Raw genomic sequence first — 17,489 nt, 5'->3', positions numbered from 1 at the left:
CGAATCGGTAGTACTCGATACCTACTAACTTGCTGCCCTGTGTTATGGGGGTGGGTAGACAGAGACGGGCGGGCCGACCGGTGATACCTCACCTTATGCCCTTTTCTTTCTTGAACGGGAGTCAACAGCAGCAGCAGCCTCGCTGGTGTCACCTCGCAACAACAAGAACAAGGAGAAGAACAAGAACACAGGTGATCGCTCGTATCAGTTCATGATGCCAGGATGTGCGTGTGTGTGTGTGTGTCGATGCTGCATACTACTTCGTACTGCCGGGGGGTCCATCGACAACGAGCTCTCTCACCTGCGGGAAGGGGAAGGGGGGGGCTTGCTAGTTAGCCAGACCAGGGACTATCCCACAGCCAAAAAAAAATAAAAAATGATGGCATCTTGTCATGTAAATGCGTGTGAGAGGTAGTAAGTAGTATGTAGTACCTTGGCGTCCGTGCCGTGCTGGGAATACTGTACCATCAGCCCCCCCCCCCATGCAGGTTCCTTGGCGTGGGATGCCGCAGCGCAAGGCTCAAGCCACGGATGTACATACATGTACGTACATATGTACGAAGTACGTTGTTGGCAAGTCGATACGCACGCACGCTCTTACTACCTTAGCTCAGGCAGCCGCAGCAGCAGCAGCAGCAGCAGCAGGGCATCACAGACCCTTTGGTCTTTCAGATGGTGAGACCTGAGGTTTCCATCCTTGGCCTCGCCCGTCCGTCCGTCGGTCCCGTCATGCTGTGTCCCACCGAAAAAGGGAGACGCAGAGAAAGAAAGAAAGTCCACGACAGAAACATCCAGACCAGCGCAGCAGTCCGTCCGTCCATCCCTCCATCCCTCCTTGTCCTCCTTCAGCCCGGACAGAAGGGGGCAAAAGGAAAGGACAAGAATAACCGCCACATCAAACTTCGTAGCTCCTTCTCCTTGTCCGCCTGCGAGAGCACCGCCCGCCCTCCGTCGCCACACGCAACTCGCGCCACTTCAGTCAGAGCAAACAAACAAAAAACGCCCGCCGCCGCCGCGCGAACAAACACATACGTATCCCCATCACCGCCTCGTGACGACGCCGCCGCCGCCGCCCAACCCCCCCGGACCGGACCGGGAACGAACGAGGCAAAAGGGGGACAGACAAAAACACACACTCCTCGCACCCCACGTCTTCCAATGATTGGCTCGCTCGCTCGCTGCCTTGGTTTTCCTTGACCGCAACAACCGACATGTACTTCGTACATACATACATACATGCATTCGGGAATGGGGCTGGTTGGATTGGTTGGATGGCTGAGAGCCTGTTCCTGACAACAGCCTCACTTTTTTTTGGGTCCCGGCTACTGCTGCTGCCCCTGCTGATGCTGATTTCATGTGCCGCCGGCACCGCCCTCCCGTTCCGGCCGCATTGGCCGCCACCGGCTTCATTTCGTCGCCTCGTTGCTGCTCCAACAACATCTGCCGAGAAAAAAAAAAGGTCGATCGCCGCCTTCCGCAAAGCAGTGGCTGGCCTCTCTTCATCATGACTTCACACGCGGCTCACTCAACCTCGCACGCCACGCCATATGGAGCCATTGTCCTCTTGTCCATTCCCGCCCAACTGCTACTAATCCTTGTGGCCATGTGGGCTGAATCTTATTCCAACCCGTCTCCTCCGGTCAGCCCAGGCACTTGTCTGCCCCGGTCGATCCGTGATTCGTACATGGTACATGCTCCTCCTCCTCCTCCTACATGGTGCTCTGCAGGCGCTCCAGTCGCGCCGTCACGGCCTCCACCATGGCCGTCTCACGAGACAGTAAGCCTTGCACCTGCTGGAGTTTGCTGCGCCGTATGTCCTGCGGGATCCTCAGCTCGCCGGCCGACATCGCCACCTCGACGTCCCCGGACCTCCGTAGAGACTCCACTTCGCCCACAAGTTCTCCCTGCAGGCGCTTCACCTCATCCAGTCGCTTCCACAACTGCTTTGACCGTTGCCTCATCCCGGCTTCTTCGCCTCCCGTGAGGCGAGTCACGCTGGCCTCTACCGTCCTCACTTCCTCCACGAAAGCTCGCTCCTTGGCGCTGAGCTCTCTCGTCGTCGCTTTGCCCACGACCTTGCGCAGCTTCTCCACTCGCTCCGCGAGCCTCTCCTGCCGCTCCTTTGCCTCAGAAATGCGTCGATCGTACATAGCGTTGTCCGCCTCGTTGTTATCGCGGCTGGCCCCGCCGATGGCATCGATCTTGCCCTTGACCTCGTTTGCCTTGCTCACCTGTTGCCGAAGCTCCGACTGGAGCAGCTCGCACCGCCGAAACACCTCTGCAGCTGCGAGCCCAAGCTTATACGTCTCATCGCTCAGAACCTTGTGCATATCCGTGAATATCTGGAGCGTGAGGGGGCTGAGCTTCACTTCCTGCTTGACCAGCGTCTTGCGGCTTGAACTCCTCAACCGGTCGAGTAATGCGGGCAAGGACGAGCCCTCGTCGAATGCGTACGGCGGGTTGAAGACGGGCCGAGGCTCGTAAAAGTCCAATGGCGCCATGCTCGCCTCACGCTCCCATGCCGGGCTCTCATCGCGAATGGGCGCAAGGTCGATATCGGGCGTCTCGAAGGTGAGCGCGATCGGGTCATGGGGCGTTGCGGACAGCAGAAAGTAGCCCAGGTCCGGGTCGCGAATGGCCACAGCGGCAGCCAAGGGAACGGCGATGTCTGCCGTTGGTTGCGCGAAGATTCTGTCCCTAGCAGACTGCGAGTTCACCAACAAGCCAATCCTGAAGTCCGTGCCAGCCTCGTGATCGCCCTGTAGCTCGCCTTCTAGACGGAACACCCACGACGTAAGCGAGACAAACATGATCGCGGCCTGATGCGTGACGAAGAAGTTGTAGCGGGACATGACGTCGGTGCTGAACAGGGGCCAGCTCTCTTCCGTGACCTCGACCGGGCTCATCGTATCAATGGCCTGGAAGGCAAGGAGCGATGGCTGGTCCAGTGCCGCCGGCACCCTTGTCGCTTTTGACTTGCGTCTGGGCGGCAGCCACTGAGCCTGCACACCCTCGAGGTCCAAGTAAACTCGGACCTGGCCGCTGGTGGACAACAGGCAGATGACGGCCAGAGACAGGCCCTCCTGATCCCCGTCCATATCCAGTTCCTCGTCCTCGCCCATCATCAAATCGTCCGTCTCGGTCTTCTTGCCAATGACCAAGATGTCGGTAATTGTCGCATCGAGATCGTCACTAGTGTCCGGGTTGCTGTCGAGGTAGAACGGGCCTTGCAGCCTCGGAATCGCCCCTGGGTGGGATGGTCTGGTAAACACCTCGACGGGAGGTTCGCCGGGCGGACCGTCAATGACTTGGGGTTCCTGAGAATCCAGCTCGCCCATCCATTGCATCTGCTGCTGAGCCAGGAGCCTCTCATTGTCGTCCACGGCTGGGTCATCTTCGATGCTGGCCACCGTGGTGACAATGGACACGGACAGGGACGGTATAAGCGTGGGAGGGGGTGCCCAGCGCTGTGGCAACAAGGGGCACAACGCGTACACGTCTCCCTCCCGCATCGCCACCCAAAGAGTCATTGGATTCCAGCCGCCCGAACCCTTAGTCGCAAAGGCGGCGGCAGACACTTCCATCTCGAAGCTGTCAGGAGAGAAGCCCTTGTTGGTGGTGGTCGTCGACGCAGCAAAGTCTTGGTCCAGCGTGGTACCATCGGCGAGCTTCTTGAGGTCCACTGAAGTAGCAGGACTGTCAAACGACCAGCGGTTTTCGGGAGACAGCTCCCAGAGACGGACGATTGCGTCTGTCGTGACCGTTACTATGCAGGAGCCGTTAACTCCCAGCGGATGCCACAGCGCAGACGCAATGGACGATCGAGAGGTGACGTGCGTTGTAGGCCCAAGTGTGAAGATCTTCGGGCGCATGGGGCCCGTATCCTCGCTGGTGAGATGTGAGGAATCCGGCAGCACACATATATGAACGGTATGCGTCGTGAGAATGGCGAGGTAATTTGAGTTGGGTGAGATGATGAGCTGGCGGATGTCTTCAGCCACGGGCGTTTTCAGGACCTGCAAGGCACGTCAGCAGTCGCGTCTAAAGGTGCACATTATGGTTGCTACCACTCACTCGAAGCCCTGGCGCGGCCCCGATGTCGCCATCGCCATCAATGGAATGATACGAATCTTCCCTCTTGATGCGAACGGCGGAGCCGGATCGCGCCCTCGATTGGAGCTTGCTCGCCCACTCATCCTTGAGGTAGACGAGGTCGCCCCAGCGGATTTCCTTGCCTACGGCGACGAAGACCTCGGTGCCCCGTCGCGCAATGGTCCTCCGCGGTCCCGGGACGGGCTTCTTCTTGGACGAGTACGCCGGCGACAGCGCCCGCGATCGCATCGACTCTGCCGACGGCTCGAACAGCTGGTGGCCCGTGGCGCCGCCCGACAGCCAGGCCGCCGAGTAGTGCTTGACCTTGGGCATTCTGCGGCGCGGCGAGGGCGAGTGCAAGAGAAGAATTCGGCAGCGGCGGCCCGTGGCCAGCTTCTCGCGGCGGCAAGGGAGAGGGAGAGGCGGCTCGTGGTGGTGTTGTGAGGCGGCAAAGCTGCGACTTGGTAAGTTGATGGGCAAAAAAAGTGGCAGGTCCCAAGGTGCTTTGTTGGCGTAGGTAGGTCGAGGTGGATTGGATGCTGCACGGCACCCACCTCTGTCTGCCACCACCTCCAGGCTGGGCTGGCAAAAGCGCGGCTGGCAGATCGATTACTAGCGCGCGCGTGTGCGTGCCGCTTGTTGCAGCAGCTGCCCAGGTGCTGCTCCACATCACCTAGCGGCCAGCCAACAACAGCCTTTCCACGCACCCATCGCCAATTCATCACTCTCAACCTGCCCGTGCAGCAACTTTCTTTCACCTCTGCAAACGCGACCCGCTTCGCCGAATTTAAGCCACGTATACGCTGCTCTCAACAGTCTTCGCCAGTGGATAGGAGGCTTCGGCCCTTGATTTGAACATCGATCACCGCAGCGGATACCCAGCGTTGTCGCAACGGCTCACGCTCAAGATGCGCCCTGGAGCTCCCAGAAGCACAGTCGACCGCCTCGACCGGCCGAGCGCCTACTACCAGAGCAGGGTACGTCGCGCAGATACCCCCCTTCTCCACCACCTACAGTTTCCCCGGAACTCACGCTGCGGATCAGAACAAGCGCCGGCGTGACCGCGACGACGACCACCAGGAGGCGCCGCCTGAACCCGCCGTCGATCCCCTCGCCAATGCCACGACCCTCTACGTCGGCAACCTGTAACTCTCACCCATTGAAAGCCTGCTCTAACTCGTGCCCACGCTCACACGCTCCAGATCATTCTTCACATCGGAAGAGCAAATCTACGAGCTCTTCTCCAAGTGCGGCGAAATCAAGCGCCTCGTCATGGGCCTCGACCGCTTCCAAAAGACGCCGTGCGGCTTTTGCTTCGTCGAGTACTACACGCACCAAGACGCACTCGATTGCATGAAGTACATTGGCGGCACCAAGCTCGACGAGCGCATCATCCGCACCGACCTGGACCCGGGCTTCGAGGAGGGCCGCCAATACGGTCGCGGCAAGTCGGGCGGCCAGGTGCGCGACGAGTATCGCGAGGACTTCGATGAGGGCCGCGGCGGCGTGGGCAGGGCCATCCAGGCGGAGGAGCGGTTGAGGGACTACGACGAGGAGGGTCGCTACGTACGATAAAACCCTGGGCAGGGCATCGTTTGGCTCCAGAGATTTTAATTTAGATACCCTCAATGGAGACGATGAAACATCTTTTGTCCATGTTGAAATTATAGTTCGATGCGGAATGTGCCGGCCTTTGCGCCAGAGTCTAGTCTTACAGTCGCTCCCTTGTCCATCATATAGCCCAGGACTCAAATACCTTGTTGCTCTCCCATAGCGGCCTCCATCAATTGTTGTACAGCCGAGGCCGTTGCATCCTTTGCCTCACCATTCGCTCAATGGAAAACTGTCGTCGCCCAGGTCGTAAAACTCCCCCGTCATCCATCTGTCTGTCCACTAATAACCCGGCGGATTGACTCTCTGCGAAACTCTCGTCCACTTTGGCAGTTCTAGAGCGCCCACGTTAGTAGCCATTCAACTGTGAGAGAGAGAGGGGAAAGGGCTGCGTCAAGGCAAGACGTACTGTGGATGCCCTTGCGATACTTCTTGGCCTTGCGGTCAAACATGGTGTACTTGTCCCGCGGCAGCATCTCCGCCTCGGTCGGCATCTCGGCCTTCCACCGCTCCAGCGCCTCGAGCGTCTGCCCCTTCTTGGCGAGCGCGGCGTCGACCGTCGCGACGACGTCGTCGACGGCCCGCAGGCGCAGGCGGTGCCGCCGCTTCTGGAACCGGGACAGCCGCCAGGGGATCTTCCACAGCAGGCCGCCCGAGAGCGGGTTCGTGATGCGGAACGGGCCAAACATGGTCGGTCGGTGGGCGCGGGCGACGTGTTGCGTGCTTGGCGACGACAGGGACGGGTCGGGGAGGCGAGGGTTCTCGCACTGGGGGACGGTCGTCGACTTTTTTGGAGTCGCGCGGATTGAATGGCTTGACTGGCCGGTCAGAGCGCCGCCGCCGGGGGGCAAGTGGACCGGAATATTGCGACTCCCGGCGGCCGCCTCGCGTTAGCGGGGTCCAGCGCCTCCCGCGCGTGCCCGACCACTGGCAGCAAGCGCCATTGCTATGGGGGCGTCCATCCGCCAACAACCACCACCAGCACCACCAGCAAGCTCCGGTCTGTTCAGTTGCCCGCTCGCCTCTCTCACCCCTCCAGAGCAGTCAACCGCACCAGCGCCGCTCCGTTGAGCTCTCCATCGTCCATCGAACTCGAACACTGGGAGGACGCGGCAGACGAAGCCAGGCTGCGCGGATGCGCGCCCCTTCACCACCGCAACGATGAGCTACTACTTCGCCATCGTCGGCACCCAGGACAACCCGTTATTCGAGTACGAGTTCGGCACGTCCAAGCAAGGCGGCGACGGCCAGTCGCGCTTCACCGAACAGCTACGCCACCTGAACCAGTTCATCCTGCACTCGAGCCTCGACATTGCCGAGGAGCTGCAGTGGGCGCAGGGCCAGATGTGAGTCCTTTCTTTCGTCGCCGTCGCTGGCAGCGGCAAGCTGCTCGACGGAGGGGGGGGCCTGTCGGGGAGGGGGGCGCGCCGCCATCCCCCAGGGTTTGGCACGTCGCTGACAGGGCGTCAGGTATCTCAAATGCATCGACAAGTTCTTCAACAACTACATCTCATGTTTCGTCACGGGCGCCAACGTCAAGTTCCTCCTCCTCCACCAGCCGACCGGCCCCTCATCGGGCAGCTCCTCGCGCTCGTCCACGGCCATCGGCGCCAACCCAACCAGCCCGGCGACCGAGGAGGCCATCAAGATGTTCTTCACCGAGGTGTACGAGAACTGGGTCAAGGCCATTATGAGCCCTTTTTACAAGCCGAATTCCGAAGTTAGAAGTCCCGTGTTCAGGACGCGCGTCGCGGCGGCCGGGCGCAAGTATCTGTGATGGGGGGAGGTCATTTCACACCAGAAGCCGCTCGCGCCCCGCGACTGCTCCAGGCCTGTACTTTATTGATGATGTTATGATACCACACCATGTTTGCTTCATAGGTTGACCCGATCCGCTTGTACGGGCTGCGCTAGACGTAAACAGCCTGAGCACGGCTGGCGCGCCCGTACTTCGACGCTACACTTCAATGTCTCGATCATGATGAGAATATACAAAGGCACTTGGTTCAGGAGTCACGGCACAATGCAGTCATTCATAAGTTCTTGTTTATGTGGTGATATTCATTTCCTTGTAGAGCGTCTCCCTGACGCCTTGTCCTCGAGTGTCCCAGTTCCTTAACGCCGTGATGAATCAATCAATGTAACAAAGAGCAAGCCATCTCCACTCCGCGTGTCCTGCGCAAGCAGCGACACTGTATATGCACACAAAAAGTCGGAGCAGTAGCTTAACCACCGAAACCGTACAGGGTGCGGCCCTGGCGCTTGAGAGCGTAGACAACGTCGAGAGACGTGACGGTCTTGCGCTTGGCGTGCTCAGTGTAGGTGACGGCGTCACGGATGACACCCTCGAGGAAGGTCTTGAGAACACCGCGGGTCTCCTCGTAGATCACTAAAAAGAGGTGGTACGTTAGTCTAGTGTCATTGGATCTGGTGCTCATGTGGCCATGACTTACTGGCAGAGATACGCTTGACACCGCCACGACGAGCGAGACGTCGGATGGCAGGCTTCGTGATACCCTGGATGTTGTCACGAAGAATCTTGCGGTGACGCTTGGCGCCGCCCTTGCCGAGGCCCTTGCCGCCCTTGCCACCTATCGAGGCCACGTTAGCATCACGATGTCTTCAAAACCAAGACGCGTCGCGGTCCCTCCGACGTCGGACCAGGGCTCTGAATTCAATCAAAGCGCAACACGCGACGCGACCTAAATGAGTAAAATACTTACGTCCAGTCATGATGATGAGTGTTTAAGAGTGTTCGCGAAGAAGTAACTCGGATGCGTCGCGTCGAAAAGGCGCGTCGAGATGATGACGTTGCTTGAAGAAAGAAACAGAGAGAGAGGCGTGCAAGAGTGGTGTGCAGGAAGAGAAGGGGGGAAGGGAAAGAGGAGGCAAGCAGAAGATAGCAGAAGCGGGGGCTTCGGGGGTCCTTGATTAAATACGCGCACGCAATCAGTAAACGCGGTCCTTGCGGCCTATGCCTGTTTTGGGGTGGGGGGCGTGGGCGGAAAAAAAAGAGGAGGGATCGAGAGTGGGAAGAAAATGGGCGCCGCAGGGCAGCTTGGGTGAAAATGGTGTGTACCTGCTGATTTGCGACGTTGGATTGCGGCCTTGTACCTTTGTTATTGTGCGCGCAGCTTTTGGCGCGACTTTTGGGGGGGGGGGCCACGGAGGGAGGGGCCTGGCATTCACGGGAGGGGGGGGGGACTCGGCTTGGACAGCGCTGCGTTTTGGGGAGGGAGGGGCAGGGCAAAGGCTGCTCGCCCCAGTGCTAGGTTTGTCTTGGGTGGGCCGAGTCATACCTACATCAGGGGGGAATGGTCCGAGCCCCAAGCTGGGCAATTGGTGCGCCGCCAGCGCCCGCCTACCTGTCGTGCGGCACCTGATGAGGGTGGGCAAGCGTGTCCCGTGCCGCCTTCCCCCGAACGGAACGGGCGGACGGGACCTGCGCTGAACGGGAGCGGCGCGCGCGCTTCTTCCATCCTGCCTGCCTACTTGCAGCTGGTGTGGAGGCGCGCCGCGTCCAGGCGGCCAATCAACGCGTCGTGTGCACCTCCTCCGAACGGTCGAACCAACTTGCCCTCTTTCACCACCACCGCGGCTGCGAAGTCGGACGCAACGAAGCGACGCATCTCTTGCCTTCGAACGGATCTTATCTGCTGTACTGTGTCGCGTGCTTTGTCGCAGCCAGGCGACGCATGTCCACTTTCACAAGTCCCTGTTCAGGGTGTCTTGACCGCTTTGACCGCTACCTACGTACATCATCCCACGCAACAGATGCCCGCCTAAGAAAACGCACTTCGTCCCCATTGCAAAACGGCACCGCCTCTCACATCACAAATAGCTGGTATTCCAAAGTGCTGGCGGTTGAACACTTGTTGCGACGTATTCTACACAACTACCTATACACAGGCCCCGCTTCCAACCGCCAGGGCCACCCATCCGTCGCAGCACAAGTCCGCCTCCCAAGCCAACGCCGATGCCATGCAGCATGCCCGTCAGGTCTTGCTACCTGACTTTCATTCAACCTCGTCACGTTCCCCAATTAATGTGCAAATGCTGTGCGAGGTATGCGCCGTAAGCGCGGCAATCAGTCCAGACGCCTGTGTCCCAGCGCCTGCCCATCGTCATCTCATCCCATCAATGAGTCGTCCATCGGTATGTCGTCCTCGAAGCTCTCGATTGCTTCCTTAATCTTCGGTGCTGCCTATCATCACCCGTTAGCGCACTCATCCCTATAGGTGTCTACCTCGTATGGCCTGCACATACCTTCGGATCAAGAGATAGGGCAATGGTGAAGTGCCGCACTGAGAGCTGCTTCTCGCCCGTGTTCTTGTATAGCGTCCCCAACAGAAAGTGCACCGTCGCCTCCTCGGGAGCCAGATCCTTCAGGATCATGAGCTCCCGCTGAGCCGCCTCGATCTGGCCCACCGTAAGGAGAGCCCTGGCCTTCTTGTACCGCGTCTGAGCCGCGCGCGGTGCAAGCTCCGCCGCCTTGGTGTACGCGTTCAGCGCCTGCACCATCTGCTTTTGCTTCTCCAAGACCGTGCCCATGCAGCAAATCAGGACTGCATTATTCGGGTTGATGACTTGTGCCGCGTAAAAGTGGTCGTACGCCTTGTCATACGCCCCAAGGCGCTCTTGAACACGCCCGATGCCGTAATATGCGTTGTAGTGCCGCCTGTCCGCCGCGATAGCTTGTCGGTAGGCCGTCAGAGCCTTCTCGTACTCTTCGTTGCTCACGTGTTCGTGACCCTGCAGCGTGAATGCATATGCAAAGTTCGGGTCCAATTGCGTGGCCCGCTTGAAGCATTTGAGGGCCTGCTCAGGGTCCCTGGACAGAGACCAGGCGTTGCCCAAGGCACACCACGCTTGCGGGGAGTGCCAGGCTGCGTCCACCAGCTCGTGGGCCAGGAACGAGAGATCCGTCTCCCGCTTCAAGTGCCATAGGATCGTCGAGTACACCTCCATGTCCTGCAGTCGAGACGGAGCCTGAACGCGCAGTCTCCTGAAAAACTTCTCGGCTTCCGCATACGAAGCTTGTTCGTAGTGGGCTCGGCCCATTTGGGCCAACACCCAAGGCGTCGCTTGATGCGCCGGCGGCAGCGCGCTCAGAGCCTGCAACGACTCCTGGCACTGGAATCGCGACAAGGTGTAGTACCCGTTTGCGAGCTTCTTGACGAGGTCCAGCGTCCACTTCAGGGCCTCCTCAACCTTGGCTGCGTCTAGCTCCGGCGGCCTCGCCACGGCGGGTTGCGAGGGGGCCTCTTTGACTCTCGATGTCTCTCCATGGTCGACATCTCCATGATCCTCCAGAGGCTTCCGGTTACCGCTAACAACTCGGCCGACGCTGGAACCACTGGAGCCCGGTCGCATAATCCGCGAGACCGGTGGCCTAGCCTTCTTCAGTTCGCGGCCTTGCGCTGTTCCCAGGGTCGTCGATCCTCCTGTGTTCGCCTTCGTTGACGACTTGAACATGTTCAACCGAGCGCTCCGCCGCGCGGCTGGTTCCTCCGTGTTGGTGGATCGGGCGACAGGGTGCCCGGACAGCGTTCGTTTCCTATCGGCTGTGTTCACGGCACCGGAGCGCATGGCAGTCGTTGGCACGTTAGGAGCGTCCGACATGAGCTCCACGGCCGGTTCCTGGCCCCTGTCTTGTGTCCGAACGCCTCGCTTCGCCGTGCCGAGCCGATAGTTCATCCGCGGTGGAGCTTCCATGTTAGTGTCGATTCCCTGAGCATTGCGTGTTCGCCGGGCCGGTGCTTGTGGCGGTTCTTGCGAATACCCAGAGCGAGACGTAGAGACGTCAGTCGATGACGGTCCCGCAGGTGTCTCCATTCCATCAATAGTGGGTTGGCTGTTGGACGACACTCCGAGCCTCAGCCTGGCGTTCTGGATCTTGGACATGAAGTCTTCGCCCGGTTCCGTGAACATGTCGACCGTGGGGCTGTGCGACTCCACGTTCGCAAAGTTTACATGGAAAGGATCGACCATGTCCGATGCAGCGTTTCGCATCACGGATCGTTTTGATACGGGGTCCTGGTAATTTGAGGCGACGTGTTCCCTGCCCTCCGCGGCGCCTCCGTCCAGTTCGAAGCTGTGTAGTAGGGTGTCGTTGGCCTTGAAGATGTTCGGCACGCGGACATTGATTCCCATGTCGCATAATGCCGTGAAAGCATCCCACATGAAGGGATTCTTTTTCAGTGCCTCCTCGAAGCAGCTGACGGCCTTCTTCTTGTCGCCGTAGCCGCGATGTAGCTTGCCCAACAGGTTCAGCACCGCCGGTATATCAGGCGCCCCTGTCCGGGCCGTCGAGGAGTGCTTGCCGACGCTGCATTTTTGCGACCACAGCCCCCGCGACTTCTCCAGCGCCACTATGCCGTCTTTGTATCGCTCGAGCGCCAGGCAAGCTTGAGCAAAGACCCAAGCACAGTTGAGGTTCAGGCCGCGGTAGCCCAGGGGCTTACCGACGTCGTAAGCGGAATGGTAGTCGCCCACCCGCAGATGGCACAGGGCGTAGAGATATGTTGCCTCGCTGGACTTTGGATCTTGAACGGCGAGTCGCTCGGCGAAGAAGAGGGCGTTGTCGTAGCCGGCATTGTCCAGGTGGTAGTGTATTACCTGGCGGAGGAGGCCGCCAACGGCGGCCGGGTTGGGCGCCATGCTGGGAAGGGCAGGGCCAGCCGGGCGAGCGGTGTTCCGAGCTGATGGATGGAGCGCTTAGCTGCGTGAGACTGCCATGGGATCCGTCGATGCGGAGCAGACTTCCGTGGTCGATTACGGCTCGCGATTCAGCAGGTGTGCGTACCCGACTTTTCGCAGAAAAAGGCAGGCGTCAATAAGCGTTGTCGACGTGTCGGCGAGGTTTCGTCGTCAAAGTCGAAGTCGGTCGAGGGATCGTCGTGCCAGAAAGGAAGTCTGTCGCTCCAGGCTGTCGACTGGGCTTCACAGCCGCTGAGGCTTCCGCAATGTCCAAGAGCCGGTGCAGCAGCTCACACGACGGCTGAATGGCTCCTCCTGGACGTGGAAGGAAGAGAAAAGGCGGGCGTCTTGCGAGTTTGCTGGGCCGTGATCGTGAACGCTTGCCGCCTGTGGGTCCGCGCAAGGCAGCCTAGACGGTTGCGGCCGGAGGCTTCAAAGCAAGGGAGACACGGGGATCGCTGCTCGCGGGAGACGAAGGGGAAAAAAATCAGAGGCGTCTCACCGCAGAGCGCCCGGCAGTCGTGGCGTCGTCTCTGCACGGAGCAAAAGGGCTGGCCGCGACGGCCTCGAGCAAGCAAAAACGCGAGGGCTTGTCGGTGATGACGGGAGGTTGTCGTGGTGATTGGGAAAGAGGCGGGATCATGGATGGAAACACGCACAGCAACACCAGCCCGGCGCCTGCACCCTGCGCCAGGGCAGCACCCATTTCAGCGTTCAGCGCCCATTTCCAGCGGCCAGCCGCCCCCGGACCCAATGTTGTTGGTGCCAGCCCAGGCGCCTGATTGGCCGAGGCGCAAGCGTTCGCCGCCTGTCTCTGCCCAGCAACCTGCCCAAACAGTGGGGTTTCCCACTGCAGCGAGAGGGGTGTGCGCCCGTTCAATGGGTCGGGTCCATCCATGCAGTGGCTGCCATGCCACCTGGGCACTCCAGCCACCCACCGCTGGGCGGTTCACTTCACACCAGCCTCCCGTTTCCACGCGCACCACGTCAAGTCAAGTGCAAGGAGCCTGGGCCCTGTCACCTCAATCTCCACCAACCACCACTTCCTCCTCCAAGGTGTCATCATCGCTTGCTGTGCTCACCACCCGGGACGTCCTCCACGTGAAAGACCGCCCAACATCTTCGTCAATACTACCCCCCCGCCCCAGCCTCGCTCGCTCATCCGTTCAGACATTGATCCATTCCCGTCACACCACAGTCGACAGACACACCAGCAGCCCTCGGCGGCCCGCGACAGCCCACCATGGCGCAAAAGGCGAAAAAGGACCTGGCCAAGAATAACGCCGCCGCCCTCAACGGCCTGCACCTCACGGGCCTCATCGTCAACACCATCTTCCTGGTGTGGCACTTCCTGGTCGCCCCGCGCTCGCTGGTTGCCTACGGCCTCTTCTCCACCCCGGCCTTTATCTGCGAGTACGTGCTCGAGTCCTCGGGCCGACCCAAGTATGACCCGGCAACCAAGGCGCTACGCAGCTCCGGCGAGGACATGGGCGCGCGCGGCCTGACCGAGTACATGTTCGACGTCATCTGGGTCACTTGGGCCTGCGCCGTCGTGGTCATGTTCGCCGGCAACTGGGGGTGGTTTCTCTGGTCAGTGATTCCCGCGTACGGCATCTATCTCGGCTCTGGGCTGCTGGGCATGGGCCGCCAGAAGATGGCCGAAATGCAAGGCGCCGCAGGCCCTGGTCAGAGCGCGGCACCACAGGGGAACCGCCGTTCGAGGCGGACGGCATAGGCACTCCTTCCGTCCGGGGCGTTTATATTCAACTCTATATTTGCCAGCGCAACGCTGCCTTATCTATGCGCTGCCGCGCTTCGGCCGCTCTCCTGACCACCTTTCCAGAGTGTCGTCGTCGACGTCGCGAACCAGCACGTGGATGTGCTCCAACGACCGCACGCTCTGGAGTGCGACCCAGTTCTTGAACCACAACACTTGCTTGTCGCCTCCAGGCCCAAGCGTGTTGACAAAGTACCTCTTGACAAAGTCGCCAACCAGCTTCCTGCTCTCCGGGGTCATGTCGCCCGTGTCGTCGTCGGTGGGGATGAGGGTGCGCGACCACACGACAATGTGCGTGATGTTGGGATCCAGTCCATACGGCCAGTCGTTGAGGAGAACCTTGAAGTCGGCAGGGTCCTCGAATGGGACGGTGGATGAGGGCGTGAAGGGCGGCTGACCCCAGCTCTTGGGCAGTCGGTGAGTGAGTATGTAGTTGGTCATGGACCCGTACGCGGCCTTGGTCTCGGCCGTCCACTTCATATACCGGCGGAGGTCCGAAGGCTTGCGCTTGAGAATAGACAGGTTGTTGGACTCTACACGGGCAAGCATTAACGCTAGGCGACTGTGACATGAATCTCCCGGCAATTCTCACCTATGATTTGCTTCAGGTCCTCCCAGTCGTGCAGCTTGAACTCTTCATCCGTCTGTGAGAGTATCCATTTGTCCACGGCCGTAAGGGGGAACGGCGACTCTTCTGGGGCGTCCGGCCCGCGATCAACATCGTCGCCCATGGTGCGTGATGCGGCAGAGGTAAAGGGAGCTGCCAAGCAGCAGCGGTGACCCACGGCCCTGGCTCGAACAAAGCAGCAGGTGCCGGGAGACGTTTTCGAATATCCAAAACTGTCGCTGTCGGTCTTACCACCGACGCGGTCGTCGACTCGGGAACACAGGTGATGAGTCTCACGCCGAGACACCGCAGCTCGGGCGGCGGATGGCGGAACCACGTATGTAGTTGGCGCGTACGGCTCAAGCGCACGCGACGGTGTTAGTATTAGGTAAGGCGCCGGAACACGAGGGCCGAGCCGCAGGGCACTACTACTACCACCACTAGCACTGATAGTGCCGCGACGAGCAGCCGGAGGCGTCGTCGTGCATGCGCCTACCCTGAGGCAGCGGATGCTTGTTTTCATCGCGTTGCTGCGAGCGCGCGCCTGCTCGTCTTGTGCGTTTGATGCCTGTAAGCTGACGACTCTTTTTCAAATTTGAATTTGAATCACGCGCTGGTCAGTTTTACAATAGCCGGTCGTGGCGCTGTGATGAGAGCAAAATAGGGTTGGAGGGCGGGCGACAAACTGCGTTGAGGTAGTGTTGTCGTTGCACGACGTCACCAGTGTTGCCGCAGGCGCCGAATCGAGTAACCCCGTACCGCGCCACCACACAACCACCGCCTACGTATTACCATTTTCACTACACGTCTGAAGGCTCACCAGCACTCTCTCCGTCCATTGTCGGTCTCATCTCCGACGGGCCCCTCCCACTCTCCCTTATCCCATCAAGCCACACGTTGCACGCTCATTCATCGCATGAATATCTGATTTCATCGCAAGCTGGGGTCAGCCGCCCGCCCGGCCGAAACAACCACCGACATGATCATCGGGCCCGTCTCTCTCATAGACTGTCTCGTCTTCTGCATCTTCTTGACGCCGCAGTTGTTATGGCATGTCGGCTTCTTCCGCACCGCCTTTGCGGTGCTGCCCATGCTTCCCTTTCTCCGTACGTACTTCGTATACGCCTGGGGCACGCGGCAGCCGTTGACTCATCGCGGATGCACATCCCGGTGGACGATTGCTTACGTCGAGGCTTTCCCGCGAATACAGTTGTCGAGCTTCCGTATCACTTCGTCAGGGACCGGTACTGGGCGTCTCCAGCCGACAGCCCGTCGTTCGTTCAGCGCTCTACGGTGTTTGAAGATGTCGTCATCCGCTGCGTGCGGTACGCGTTCAAGAACTTGCCCGCCAACATTGGCAAGGTCTTCTTCTCCAGGAATGTCGCCTTGCCGTTTTTGCGTTGGCGCGCGCTGAGGCACGGGCACCTGAAATGGCCTGTGTTCTGGCGGGAACAGTCCCTTGGAAAGGCAGGCAGACTTGCCCCGGCTGCAATGAACCACGAGAGAGGCACGCCTTCTAACGACTCGAGCAGGGCGATAAGGCCACCAAAGGTGTATGGATAATGCACGACCCCCAAAAGGCACCCGACTTTGTTGTCTATTACGTCCACGGTGAGGACTTAGCCCCCGTGCCTCAGGCGCCGTGGTCATGTTGCTGATTCGTATGCAGGAGGTGGCTTTGCTCTCGGCTCTTGCTACTTTTATCTTGAATTTCTTATGGCCTGGCACCATATGCTTGTAGACGACGGGTACAAGAACCCCGCCATCTTCGCACTTGACTACACGCTGGTGCCAGACGACATCTATCCAACGCAGGTGCAGCAAACGCTGGAGGGCTACAGTCATGCATTGAGCGTGGTCAAGGATCCATCAAAGGTCTGTGTTGCCGGGGACTCGGCTGGTGGCACGCTCGTTCTCAGCCTGCTGCAAGTGTTGGGAGGCCGCGCAAGTGATGGGCGGCGCGAGGGGCCGAAGCTCGGCATCGACGGCGGTTTGTCGGAGCCATCGTCCTCATCACTCCCTACACCCCTGGCCGCCGTGCTGATATCGCCGTGGGTTACGCTCACGTCGAACCGCCACTATCCGTCAAAGGTGGACTTTCTAGACAGGCGCACTCTCTGGAAATACGCACGCGAATACGCTGGCGGCGCATTGCTCAACGAGGCACCGGCGTCTCCTGGGTCGTGCAGCGATGAAGAGCTGTGGCGCCGGGCGAGCCCACAACGAGGGTACTTTGTTGTCTACGGAAGCGAGGAGGTCTTTGCGCCGGATGCTGAAGATTTCTTGGAGCTGCAAGCAACGCTGGGCCTTGAGGTGGACGGCGTGCGGTTTGATGGCGGGATCCACGCCTGGCCGGTGGTGTCGCTCTTCCTGTCGAGCACGGCGGACAGGCGACTCGAAGGACTGCGGTCTATCGTATCGCAAATTAGCAAACGAGTGCGACAGCCGCAGGCAAACAACACAAAAAATGGTGTAGTGACGACTCTCAGATTAGATCAAGTAGACAGTCATAGACAGGCCAGATAAGGTAGATGCAGGTCTGGACCCAGAGCCCAGGAGCTCGGTTCCGTTGCCGCCTGGCCAGCTCAGTGATTGCAAGCTCGCGTTTGTGTCATCAAAGGTCGTGAAGCGCCCGATGCGAGGCGGATTTGGGAAGGGGGAAGCGAGGCGGCGCGAGCGCCGGTCGGAGAGACATGTGAGGTG

The 17,489-nt window shown here is 59.8% G+C and overlaps 9 protein-coding genes across 10 annotated transcripts; 4 read left to right on the top strand and 5 right to left on the bottom strand.

Moving 5' to 3' along the window:
• Positions 1 to 1,136: 1,136 nt before the first annotated feature.
• On the bottom strand, positions 1,137 to 4,598 carry JDV02_007451 (uncharacterized protein). Its single transcript, XM_047988944.1, has 2 exons — positions 4,075 to 4,598; positions 1,137 to 4,016 (listed from the first exon to the last, which is right to left on the bottom strand). The coding sequence occupies exons 1-2, from the start codon at positions 4,423 to 4,425 to the stop codon at positions 1,710 to 1,712; spliced, it is 2,658 nt and encodes an 885-aa protein (XP_047844943.1). The 5' UTR covers positions 4,426 to 4,598; the 3' UTR covers positions 1,137 to 1,709.
• A 212-nt stretch (positions 4,599 to 4,810) lies between these two features.
• On the top strand, positions 4,811 to 5,739 carry CBC2 (nuclear cap binding complex subunit). The gene is made up of 3 exons (XM_047988943.1): positions 4,811 to 5,069; positions 5,137 to 5,237; positions 5,295 to 5,739. Exons 1-3 carry the CDS (start codon positions 5,001 to 5,003, stop codon positions 5,665 to 5,667), a joined length of 543 nt encoding a protein of 180 aa, XP_047844942.1. The 5' UTR covers positions 4,811 to 5,000; the 3' UTR covers positions 5,668 to 5,739.
• Positions 5,740 to 5,743: 4 nt separating this feature from the next.
• On the bottom strand, positions 5,744 to 6,509 carry JDV02_007449 (uncharacterized protein). The gene is made up of 2 exons (XM_047988942.1): positions 6,113 to 6,509; positions 5,744 to 6,038 (listed from the first exon to the last, which is right to left on the bottom strand). The coding sequence occupies exons 1-2, from the start codon at positions 6,390 to 6,392 to the stop codon at positions 5,986 to 5,988; spliced, it is 333 nt and encodes a 110-aa protein (XP_047844941.1). The 5' UTR covers positions 6,393 to 6,509; the 3' UTR covers positions 5,744 to 5,985.
• A 161-nt stretch (positions 6,510 to 6,670) lies between these two features.
• TRS20 (TRAPP subunit) lies at positions 6,671 to 7,723 on the top strand. The gene is made up of 2 exons (XM_047988941.1): positions 6,671 to 7,049; positions 7,174 to 7,723. Exons 1-2 carry the CDS (start codon positions 6,865 to 6,867, stop codon positions 7,478 to 7,480), a joined length of 492 nt encoding a protein of 163 aa, XP_047844940.1. The 5' UTR covers positions 6,671 to 6,864; the 3' UTR covers positions 7,481 to 7,723.
• A 7-nt stretch (positions 7,724 to 7,730) lies between these two features.
• HHF1_2 (Histone H4) lies at positions 7,731 to 8,851 on the bottom strand. The gene is made up of 4 exons (XM_047988940.1): positions 8,818 to 8,851; positions 8,427 to 8,629; positions 8,157 to 8,294; positions 7,731 to 8,092 (listed from the first exon to the last, which is right to left on the bottom strand). The coding sequence occupies exons 2-4, from the start codon at positions 8,434 to 8,436 to the stop codon at positions 7,929 to 7,931; spliced, it is 312 nt and encodes a 103-aa protein (XP_047844939.1). The 5' UTR covers positions 8,437 to 8,629; positions 8,818 to 8,851; the 3' UTR covers positions 7,731 to 7,928.
• A 566-nt stretch (positions 8,852 to 9,417) lies between these two features.
• CDC27 (anaphase-promoting complex subunit cdc27) lies at positions 9,418 to 13,040 on the bottom strand. Its single transcript, XM_047988939.1, has 2 exons — positions 9,970 to 13,040; positions 9,418 to 9,907 (listed from the first exon to the last, which is right to left on the bottom strand). Exons 1-2 carry the CDS (start codon positions 12,361 to 12,363, stop codon positions 9,833 to 9,835), a joined length of 2,469 nt encoding a protein of 822 aa, XP_047844938.1. The 5' UTR covers positions 12,364 to 13,040; the 3' UTR covers positions 9,418 to 9,832.
• Positions 13,041 to 13,645: 605 nt separating this feature from the next.
• JDV02_007445 (uncharacterized protein) lies at positions 13,646 to 14,137 on the top strand (the record flags this gene model as incomplete). Its single annotated transcript, XM_047988938.1, has 1 exon — positions 13,646 to 14,137. The coding sequence occupies one exon, from the start codon at positions 13,646 to 13,648 to the stop codon at positions 14,135 to 14,137; it is 492 nt and encodes a 163-aa protein (XP_047844937.1).
• Positions 13,990 to 15,476, bottom strand: JDV02_007444 (uncharacterized protein). Its single transcript, XM_047988937.1, has 2 exons — positions 14,772 to 15,476; positions 13,990 to 14,712 (listed from the first exon to the last, which is right to left on the bottom strand). Exons 1-2 carry the CDS (start codon positions 15,307 to 15,309, stop codon positions 14,201 to 14,203), a joined length of 1,050 nt encoding a protein of 349 aa, XP_047844936.1. The 5' UTR covers positions 15,310 to 15,476; the 3' UTR covers positions 13,990 to 14,200.
• A 110-nt stretch (positions 15,477 to 15,586) lies between these two features.
• JDV02_007443 (uncharacterized protein) lies at positions 15,587 to 17,357 on the top strand. 2 transcript variants are annotated; one of them, XM_047988935.1, is made up of 4 exons: positions 15,587 to 15,892; positions 15,997 to 16,253; positions 16,319 to 16,397; positions 16,456 to 17,357. In XM_047988935.1, the coding sequence occupies exons 1-4, from the start codon at positions 15,766 to 15,768 to the stop codon at positions 17,310 to 17,312; spliced, it is 1,320 nt and encodes a 439-aa protein (XP_047844934.1). In that variant the 5' UTR covers positions 15,587 to 15,765; the 3' UTR covers positions 17,313 to 17,357. The 2 variants fall into 2 exon arrangements, with proteins under 2 accessions (XP_047844934.1, XP_047844935.1); XM_047988936.1 differs by having other exon boundaries at positions 15,587 to 16,253.
• The last annotated feature ends 132 nt before the right edge of the window (positions 17,358 to 17,489 follow it).

This window comes from Purpureocillium takamizusanense, chromosome 7, assembly GCF_022605165.1.
Source record: "Purpureocillium takamizusanense chromosome 7, complete sequence".
Classification (NCBI taxonomy): Eukaryota; Fungi; Ascomycota; class Sordariomycetes; order Hypocreales; family Ophiocordycipitaceae; genus Purpureocillium; species Purpureocillium takamizusanense.
The sequence above is the reverse complement of the archived record's forward strand: the minus strand, read 5'-3'. Positions and strand labels throughout refer to the sequence as shown.